The sequence below is a fragment of the Suricata suricatta genome, chromosome 14 (genome assembly GCF_006229205.1).
Source record: "Suricata suricatta isolate VVHF042 chromosome 14, meerkat_22Aug2017_6uvM2_HiC, whole genome shotgun sequence".
Lineage (NCBI taxonomy): Eukaryota > Metazoa > Chordata > Mammalia > Carnivora > Herpestidae > Suricata > Suricata suricatta.
In genome coordinates, this window is record NC_043713.1 from 42575372 (window position 1) to 42586288 (window position 10917).

The 10917-nt window shown below is 38.3% G+C and overlaps 1 protein-coding gene across 1 annotated transcript in view; it reads left to right on the forward strand.

Annotated features, from left to right (window-relative positions):
- The window catches only part of CDH2 (cadherin 2), a 188119-nt gene extending 181835 nt beyond the window's left edge, over nucleotides 1–6284 (forward strand). Inside the window, exon 20 of the mRNA XM_029921571.1 lies at nucleotides 4879–6284. Within this exon, the coding sequence (XP_029777431.1) occupies nucleotides 4879–5085 (207 nt within the window). The 3' untranslated portion in view covers nucleotides 5086–6284. The remainder of the gene's footprint in view (nucleotides 1–4878) is intronic.
- Nucleotides 6285–10917: the final 4633 nt, after the last annotated feature.

Genomic DNA, 10917 nt, shown 5'->3' on the forward strand with positions numbered 1-10917 from the left:
CATCCCTCTGCGTTCCCTCACTGAAGAATGTGGGTTTTTATAGCTCCTGTAAAAGCATATCTCCATCCATAAAGCATAGGATCAGAAGTCTATAAATATAAGCTCAGCAAGAATTCAGCCAGAGCCAAAGGCTTTTTCATTTTACAGAGACACCTCAAACTATAGAAAATAGTTCAGATTAATCCAGAGTTCAAGATCTGCCTCTCCAGGAAAGGCAAAAAGGCACATACTCTTCTAGATTTAGTCAAATGTAGGTGGAGAAAGAGAAACACATGCAGTTCATTTGTAGATTTGACAACAGTACATTACACATCATGTGAAACGGTATCTACACCGAAGAATAAAGGAATCCCATAAGGGGGGACCCGATGGGTACGTGGCCCACCGGATGTCTTTCATACATTCACTCTGGTTGCATGTCTGTCATTTTCAATCTCTCAGAACTTGACTGTGATCTTTTTAGAATTACCAAAATAGTACCCAGAATTTATATAATATCTCATCCACGAGAGTTTTTATTCTCAGATAAAAATCAGTGCTATCCAAGTGGAAGGGACTTAGGGTACTTAACCTGAAGACTATAAGGATGGCTTGCTTCTTGAAAAGTTGAGTGATTTTTTTGCCCTTTGTAATTATTAAAACCTGAGACAGTGTGCAATGTTCTGGCATAGCACAGTGATTTCTATGGATTGCATGGCCTTAACACGAAAAGAAAGGAAAGAAGGAAGGAAGAAGGAAAGAAGGAAGGATGGAAGGGAAGGAGAGAGGGAGATTCAAAATGACCAAGATGATCTAAAAACCAAAGCAAGAGCTAAAAACAATTTAGAAGAAATGAATATATTTTAGAATCTCAGTATTGAGTAAGGGACTCGATTATCAGCAGTGTTATACTTACTTTAAGGAGTTGAATTAGGTGGCTTAGGCACGCAGTGAAGGGTCTTAGGTCCTTTTACACGCCAGTGAAGACCAGACAGCTTCCCACGTTTGTCCCTAAGTTGTAGTGAATACAGGCCACCGCTTCCCTCTCCACTGAATCCAGACAACACTTGACACCTTGCCCTTTGACTCTTTAGAGCTAATTTTAGCCTTAACCTTTTCATATTTCCAGTTTGGAGCTGACACTGTAAAGATTGGTCAGGCTTCTGCATGTATTTCTATTTAAATTTTGAATTGTGATAAAGCAGATGACCTGAACATGGTGACCTTGGTCATTGTCTCTGTTCTCTGTCTAATAAAGCAGTTTTACTCAAGGTCATAATAAAAACTTAATACAGATATGCCCTGCTTTTCAAAAGTTCACGTTCTGCCACTTCTGTCGAGGGCCTACATTAGTACTTGTTTTCACGAACCGAAAGAAATCCAAAGAAGGGTTTTGCTTTTATGAAAAAAGGTGAAAAGCAAAAAGTAGTGTATAGCCTCTGTTGTTGGGGAGCCATCATAGAGACAGTGTGCACCCCGGGCGGAGAGAGCAGGTCCAGGCTCCCTCCCCAGAACTACACTCAGCATCTCCGTATCCAGCTGCGTAGCTTTGAACTGTGTCTGTGAACATCTCTGCTTCATCTCCACTTATTTTGTGCATCCGCTAGCAACATGTGTCCTGAAGCATCAGAAAAGCCTAGAAGGCATTATTTTTGGAGTCTGAGAATGCTCAAAAAATTCCCCATATAAATGAATGCTAATTGCCTCTTTGCTCTCCTCCATTCCAGGTCTCAAAAGGTTTCATGGAATGTTCTTACTTTCAGATAGCAGGAGTTACCTATATGTGTCTTTAGAAACCTATTCTCCTTCTCAGGGTCCTCTTTATTTTCTTATTTCCCCCCAGATCTTTCTCGGGTCCAGTTCTTATGTGGACCCAACTTAGACTGTGCTACACTAAAAGAATCACCTCTTGCTTAAATTTGCAGTTGCTAGATTTTGTAGGGAAAGGGAAAAAGGATGCATGCTAATATTTAAATATAAACTGTGAGAACAGATGTTGGATCTAGCTTATTAATAACTGTGTCCCTACCACAAAGCAGAATATGTTTAATATACGTACTCAATAAATACATCTTGAATTGAATACATAAATATGAACAAAATGAGCGAAGGTACATTGTTTGGCTTTTACCAACAAATGTGCAGAAATTAACAACTCCAAGGTATCATCAACTTACAATAACAAAGGTTTACTTCTTGCCCAAATTCTGGGTTAACTGTGGGCAAGCATTGGCTGAGTCTTCATGTCTTCCGTGTTTCAGGATCCAGGCAGGAGGAAAACTTCCAGCTGAGGCAGACCATTCTCCTGGGAGAGGGGGCAAGAAGGAACTATAGGTCTTGAAGTCTCTTCTCTACCCTGCTGCTTACGTTGTACTGGCCAAACCCAGCTCATAGCCAAGCCTCACAGTGGTTTTGGGAAGTGAACTCTGGCTCCAAAGAGGCACTTGTGGTAGTGTGGGCTGTGATCCACCTACAAGGCAGGATAGTGAATCACTGAGGACAGTAACACGGTCTACCACAGAAAGGAATTCTGACTTTTGAGAAATTGCAGTTTGTGATTTTCAGTCTTAGCAAAATTGCCTTGTAGCTTATTCTATAAATATGATAAATAAAATCCTCTCTAAAATTACTTATGTTTTATACATTGAAGTAGTTTGCTGAAGATGTGCTTTATTTTATTTTACACAGGCCTTTCTGGGTTATATGTAGTATAACCAGACATGAGGGAAAGTGGTGTTCAATTAAAATGGTTACAGTGAGTGGTAAGAGAGACTTGGGATGGGAAAACTGGTAGTGTGTAGTTTTCTCTCTTGTTTTTTTAAATGTTTTAGTGTTTATTTATTTTTTGAAAGAGAGACAGACAGGGAGTGAGTGGGGGAGGGGCAGAGAGAGAAGAAGCTACAGGATCCAAAGCAGGCTCCGTGCTCTGAACTGTTGGCACATAGCCCGACTCAGAACTCAAACTCTCGACCTTTGAGATCATGACCTGAGCCAAAGTTGCACACCCAATGCACTGAGCCACCCAGATGCTCCAGTTTCTCTCTTGTTGTTGATGGAAGTCAGGCAGCTTCCATTGGGTGCCATTGAGTACCAACAGGCCCCAGGCACTGTGATGAGCCTTTGGGTGCCTTTATTCCATTTAGTCTCTGTAATAACCTTACTATTGTTATTACCCCTGCAGATGAGGAAATTAAGCCTGGAGAACTTGGCTGAAATCCTACAGCGAATACTGTGTAGCACTGAGGCGTCAAACCAGGGTGTAGTGGTGAAGAGGTCTGATCTGTTAACCACTCTACATACGGATTCCTACCTTAATTTCATGCTCATTTGTCCTCTTCCTCCTCTATAAACTAGGAAGAGTAAATAGATGAACACATACCAATTAAAAAGTCCCGCATATAGATATGCATAAAATACATGTGGATTGGAAGGATTGATCTACAGGACAGTAAGTGAGGCCGCCACAGCCCACTAGCATTTACAAAACAGAGTTGTAGGGAAAGAGAAAGATGGTTCGGAACTGATGCTGTTGTATCTCGGGGTTCTAGAATGGAACTGGGGAAAATTTAGAGAAAATGCTAGAAGGACCTAGTATTAAATGGTCAAGGTTAGAGCGTTATTATGAAGTGGCTACAGATACATGAATTATATATTAAAAAGCAAGAGTTAAGTTTATAGATAACAATTTTATTGGTTCTTATTGTTTTTAATAATCTTTAATTTAGATTTGCAAGATTTCCCCCTACTAGTATTTACACTACATATAGACATTGAACCGTTCTGGAGCCTATGGTAGCTAGAAGTCACTCTATTCTTTTTTTTTTTTTTTTTTTAGTGTTTATTTTTGAGAGACAGAGCATGAGCGGGGGAGGGGCAGAGAGGGAGATGTAGAATCCAAAACAGGCTCCAGGCTCTGAGCTGTCAGCACAGAGCCTGATGTGGGGCTCAAATGTACAAACCACAAGATCATAACCTGAGCTGGAGTCAGATGCTTAACCGACTGAGCCACCCGGGCACCCCAAAGTCAACTGTATTCTTAAAATAAATACCTGATCATAGTTTAATGATTAATGTCACGTTTTGTGTTTCATTATGAACATAAATGCTTTAATGAGTATCTTTCCTTATGCTGTAATCACGTCTGTCCAGTGTTCCTTTTTCCTTCATTTTCCTTTGATTTTCCTTTCAACTTTAGGTCAAATATGCCACTTCCTCCTTGAAGTCCTAGCTCTCAGTGCTAGTCCTAATTTTTTTTGTTTTTTTAGCATTCTGAGGATCTTTGCCTCAACTCTGTAGTTTTATTATTTATTTATTACTTATTCCACACAGTAGTAATGCCTGTTATGCTAGATTACACGCTTGTAGAGGGTAAGGACCATACGGCACTCATTTGTATAGCTCTCTCTTTACCTTGCCTGTGTAACCTGTTCAGCCTGTTCACTGTCAGAATCCTTTGACTCTCTTACGGTCCACGTATGACACGATGTCATAGCCCTCTGGGTTATTTCATGTAACTTATTCTAGCAGTAATTACTCAATGCTGTATTAGACAGTTGCATCCCCAGACTTCATCTGAGATCCTTCGTTCTCAGCGTCTAGCAGTCGGCCATCCATTTCTGCTACCTGCCGAACACATTCTCCAGTGAACTCCCCTTCCATTGTATGTCTTGGCCTCCCTGAGCTACCTCTTCGAGGTCTTTCCTGCGAAGGAAAGATGTGCTAGTTTTTGTCTAACTTCCACACATGGCAATAACCCCGATTACTGTAGGGAGAAGGTGTTGTGGTCTACAGATGGAAACTTACAACACGTGTTTGATCCCGTGGGACCCCGAGGATCTGCTTGTGGTGTGCACAGTGTAGCCCCTCTCTAAGTGCTTTCTTTGTCTTCCCAAACTGTAGGGCCTTAAAGCTGCTGACAATGATCCCACAGCTCCGCCATACGACTCCCTTCTAGTCTTCGACTACGAAGGCAGTGGCTCCACCGCCGGTTCCTTGAGCTCCCTTAATTCCTCGAGTAGTGGTGGCGAGCAGGACTATGACTACCTGAACGACTGGGGGCCACGCTTCAAGAAACTTGCTGACATGTACGGTGGCGGTGATGACTGAACTTCAGGGTGAACTTGGTTTTTGGACAAGTACAAACAATTTCAACTGATATTCCCAAAAAGCATTCAGAAGCTAGGCTTTAACTTTGTAGTCTACTAGCACATGCTTGCTGGAGGCTTTGGCATAGGCTGCAAACCAATTTGGGCTCAGAGGGAATATCAGTGGTCCGATACTGTTTGGAAAAACACTGAGCTCAGTTACACTTGAATTTTACAGTACAGAAGCACTGGGATTTTATGTGCCTTTTTGTACCTTTTTCAGATTGGAATTAGTTTTATGTTTAAGGCTTTAATGGTACTGATTTCTGAAACGATAAGTAAAAGACAAAATATTTTGTGGTGGGAGCAGTAAGTTAAAACATGATATGCTTCAATACGCTTTTGTTACATTGCATTTGCTTTTATTAAAACACAGAATTAAACAAACACAAAACAAAAACTCATGGAGCGATTTTATTATCTTGGGGGATGAGACCATGAGATTGGAAAATGTACATTACTTCTAGTTTTAGACTTTTAGATTTTTTTTTTCACTAAAATCTTAAAACTTACCCAGCTGGTTGCAAATAAAGGGAGTTTTCATATCACCAATTTGTAGCAAAATTGAATTTTTTCATAAACTAGAATGTTAGATACATTTTGGTCTTAATCCATGTACACTTTTTTTATTTACTGTATTTTTTCCACTTCACTGTAAAAATGGTATGTGTACATAATGTTTTATTGGCATAGTCTATGGAGAAGTGCAGACACTTCAGAACATGTGTATGTATTATTTGGACTATGGATTCAGGTTTTTTGCATGTTTATATCTTTCGTTATGGATAAAGTATTTACAAGACAAAGTGACATTTGATTCAATTGTTGAACTGTAGTTAGAATACTCAATTTTTAATTTTTTAATTTTTTTTATTTTTTATTTTCTTTTTTGTTTGGGGAGGGAGAAAAGTTCTTAGCACAAATGTTTTACATAATTTGTACCAAAAAAAAAAAAAAAAAAGGAAAGAAAAGAAAGGGGTGGCCTGACACTGGAGGCACTACTAAGTGTGTGTTTTTAAAAAAAAAAAAAAAAAGAAAAAAACCAAGCTTTTAAACTGGAGGGACTTCTGACAGCAGCTTTGCCTCTGTACTGTGTACCAGAATATAAATGACACACCTCTGACCCCAGCGTTCTGAATAAAATGCTAATTTTGGATCTGGTGACTGGTTTGAACTTTTTCTTTCCTACCTGAGCTGCTTTAAGCATTGCAAAACCCCAAGCGTGGGAGTTCTGTTGAGAGAACAACACGAGATTATTTGTTCTTGCGCTGTTCACCATTGAGCCCCTCTTAGCATGGCGGCCTCGTGTCCAGTGAGCAACAGAGAGAATCCCCCTGGATGCTACCGACACAGGAGAAAAACATCGAGAGACGCGGGAGAGGCCTCAGCGCTGATGGTATACAAATCACGTCAGGGAACTTTGTATAATTCTTAATACCACTTGTGCTTTTCTTCCCTTCTGCTCCAGCTTATGGTTGCACCCACTGTAAGGGCCCTTTTCATTAGAGCACCAGCATGAGGAAACCCTTGGGGAAGCTGCACTGGACACCTGGCATCTCGGGCAGTTCACCGAAGCCATTTTGTGTCCTCCCTGAAATCTACTCCAGTACTTCCGTTGGATGACTTGACCGTTTTTTTCTGGCTTCATTGAGATACAATTGATAAATAAAATTGTATGTATTTAAGATACACAACACGATGATTTGCTCTATGTATAGACTATGAAATGATTCCCACAGCCAAGCTAATTAACATATTTATCACTTTACTAGTTACCTTTGTGTGTGTGTGATGAGAACACATAAGACCTACTCTCAGCAAATTTTAAGTATACAGAACAGTATTAGCGCTATATAGCTGGTCACAGAGAACAAAAAAGGGAAATGATCCTGCTAAACTTTGTAAAATCAATGATGTATCTTACTATGACTCATAAGTGAATTTTAAGAGACATGAAGAAAGTCTCACTGTATTTTCTATTTTTTTGGTGATGATTATCACACCGTATTTTCTTTTTTTATGTTTTATTTCTTTTTGAGAGAGAGAGCACAAGCAGGGGATGAGCAGAGAGTAGGGGTACAGAGGATCAGAAGTGGGCTCCCACTTACAACAGCAAGGTCTATACGGAGCTGGAACTCACAAACCTCGAGATTATGACCTTAGCTGAAGTCCATCCAGCAGCTCCACCAACTGAGCCACCCAGGCTCCCGCCTACCATGTGTTCTTATGCTGTCCAACTCGGAAAACATTTATACGACACACCTCCTCTAATTAACGCTGTATCTTGCTGCTTCACATGAGGATTATTTTATATTAGGGAAATTCACTTTTCTATTGATTCACTCCGTAGGTAATACTTTCTTGTTACTTTTCTAATCACCAAATACCAGAGATTGCCTCTGGGAATTCCCGTAATGAAACTTACTAAATTTGCTAATTGGAGTAGTCTTTTTAAAAATGGTTTCTTAGACTGAGCCAATGTGCTGCTGTACATCCAAATGAAAACAATTATTCTTTTCTAATTCAAACACGGAACTTAAATTAGCATCATTTAGGTAAACAAACACTCCAATTAGTTATTTATTCTTGACTTAGGGTCACAGACCATATCTAAAATATATAAACTTAAAGCATTACTATTAAGCATTCTGTACCTACACGATCAGTAAATGTAAACAATTATTTTTCAAAGCTTCCCTTTTTTGCCAGAGGAAATACATGACTGTGTCATTTGTGAAAACACTTCTCAAAACAGACAAAAAGGAAACCAATCAAAAGTAGAAGCCCCATCCCTGCCTTGCTACAGGAGTAACGTTTGTTAGCTGTTGGATGTGTAATTTCTAGTTTTTTTCATTACGTATTTTTACAGACACATTTCCATTAAGATTTTATTTGTTTGGTTTTCATGGAAATGGGATTGTATGTTACATGTTTAAGTTGCCTTTTTCATTAAGTCGTGCGTCTTAGGAAAGTTTCCGTATTAGTATACCTACATACATATGTAGATATATACCAATATATATATACATGTATATATATATACACATACACATATATGTATATGTATATATCAGTCTTTCTAATTGTTATATAGAATTCATTAATATGGACAAATGGTTAATTTAGCCATTTCCTAAGTAATTTGTCGTTTCCAATTTTTCATTACTAAAAACGGTGCTACAATTAACATTCTTCCACATGTCTCTTTGAGGGGGAGTATTTCTCTAAATGACATACTTGGAGGTGGAATTGCTGGATTAGAAAATGTGGAGAGAAATGAATTAGATATAGCCAAAATTATAAATATTTTTTATGGTATTTCAAATGGACACTTAGCTAAAAGTAGATGAAGCTCTCTAGAAGCCCGCCACTTCTTCCTCTGGCAAAAGGACTTCATCAGCCCAAAATAGTAACCACAAAATGTAAGACAATCTAGCCAAGGCCTTATCCTTTTTCTTTGCAAGGTAGTCTTTGAGTCGGGCCACAGCGCTAGCTTCAAGTACTTTGAAATGGCTGTAACTATGCGATGTAGTAAAACCTTGAAAACTATATTTGTGAACGTGGTGTATGGACCCCAGCCAGAAACCTCTTTCACTAGGTGGTTCCTGGAGATTTGGATCTCTTCTTCAACAGGATCTCTCCTCCCCCAAAAATGCATGCAGAGTGCTAAAATCTCTGTGAAATGGGTTGTTTTCCATGATAAAACATGTGCCTTTCACATGTTAATGAGACACAGTCAAGTTTTGTCCTTAAGAGTAACTGATGCTCCACCAGCGCAGTATACAGACTCTGTAGACCTCCATCCTCACCAATCTGGACATTACACGGGCTTTACCAACATGATGAGAAGCAAAGATACCTCGTGCTAATAACTCTGACTTTCCGGATTCTAAGGAGGCAGAATGGTGACTCATTTTTTTTTAGTCTTTTGTGTTTCTTTGAATTGCTTGTTTCTATTTCCCTATTGAGTTACCTGGCTTTTCCAATTAATGCCTAAAAATTACTTACATGCATTTTTCCCACCTGACCGTTTGCTAATCTTGTCAATTTGTCTATGGTGTTTTTACCTACTGGAATTTTTGTTTTATATGATTTACTCTCAGTATTTTCAGCAGTAGATGTTTGAGGTCTTCCCATCTCTAAATTATAAAGTTAGTTGTCCTATATTTTCTGGGTTTTTTTTTATTGTTTTGCAAATATTTAGCTCTTGAAGTCACCTGGAAATTACTTTGTGTGATGTAGAAATCTAGCGTTTTAGGGGTACCTGGGTGGCTCAGTCAGTTAAGCGGCGACTTCGGCTCAGATCATGATCTCATAGTTTGTGAGTTCAAGCCCCTCATTGGGCTCTGTACTGACAGTGCAGAGCCTGGAGCCGGCTTTGAATTCTATGTCTCCCTTTCTCTTTGCCCCTGCCCTGCTCGCTCGCTTGCCCTCTCTCTCTCAAAAATAAACGTAAAAAATCTTTTTAAAAAGAAATCTAATTTCTAAAAAAATGTCTAGATAGATGATCTACTTTATAAACCCCACTTGTTAAAATGTTCTTAAATTCAGTTATGTGAAATAACACCTTCGTCATATATACAACTCCCATCCAGGTGTATGTTACTTTCTAGATGATTTATTCTGTCCCATTGATCTTTTATTTAATTCCTGCACATACTAAACTGTTACTCCAGACTATCACCTTAATAAACCACTTTATTTCTCCTGTTCAAAATGTTCTGTATTCTTTTCCCACATTTTCTTTTGTGCATAAATTTGAGAAACTTCAAGTTTCGTAACAAATTTTGCTGGATATTTTTATTAAGTTGTGAAAAGTTAGTAGTTTCAGTTATTATCCCATTCAATACTGTGTAAATCTCTCAATTTTCAGATCACATACACATTTTCACAAAGTTTCATTAAACATTTTATTACACTGTTTTATCATTTTAATTGCTGTAATAAGTTTCCAAGCATTTTATTGAATAATTGTTTTACTGCTGTATTGGAAATGTATCCACTTTTATTTATCTTATTTTTGTCTTATTTTACTCCTACATTAGCTCTAGTTGCTTTTTGGTAATTCTCTTGGATATTCCTGACATATAATCTGCTACAATTCATGACAGTTTGTTTTCTCTAAGATGAATACTTAGTTCATTTTCTGTATAATTAACAGTATTTTTGTTTCTGACAATCATGGAATGGTTTGTATATTTCATCATCATATATAAAAGACCTACTATAGATATAAATATATTTCAGGTATAACTGGATTACTTTGAGATTTTATGAGTATACATGTTAAACTTCATAAAAATTTTCTTCATCTACAGAGATGATAATACATTAACCCATCAATAATAGTCATTTATGCCATCAGTTATCTAATATTAAGCCAAACTCTTTTGTAATAAACCCTACTTGGTCATAGTTATTTTTTTAATTTTTTAAACATTTAATTCCAATATGGTTAACACATAGTGTTAGATTAGCTTCAGGTGTACAATGCAGTGGTCCAACAATTCCATACATTACTCAGTGCTCATCGTGATAAGTGTACTCTTAATCTGCATCCCCTATTTCATCCATTCTTCCCACCCACCTCTCCTCTGGTAACCATTATTTACCATTGCTTTTTGTAGTTAAGACTCTGTTTTTTGGTTTGTCTCTGTTTTTTTTTTTTTAATGTTTTGTATTTATTTTTGAGAGACAGAGAGAGACAGCGCGAGCAGGGGAGGGTCAGAGAGAGAGGGAGATACAGAATCTGAAGCAGGCTCCAGGCTCTGAGCTAGCTGTCAGCACAGAGCCC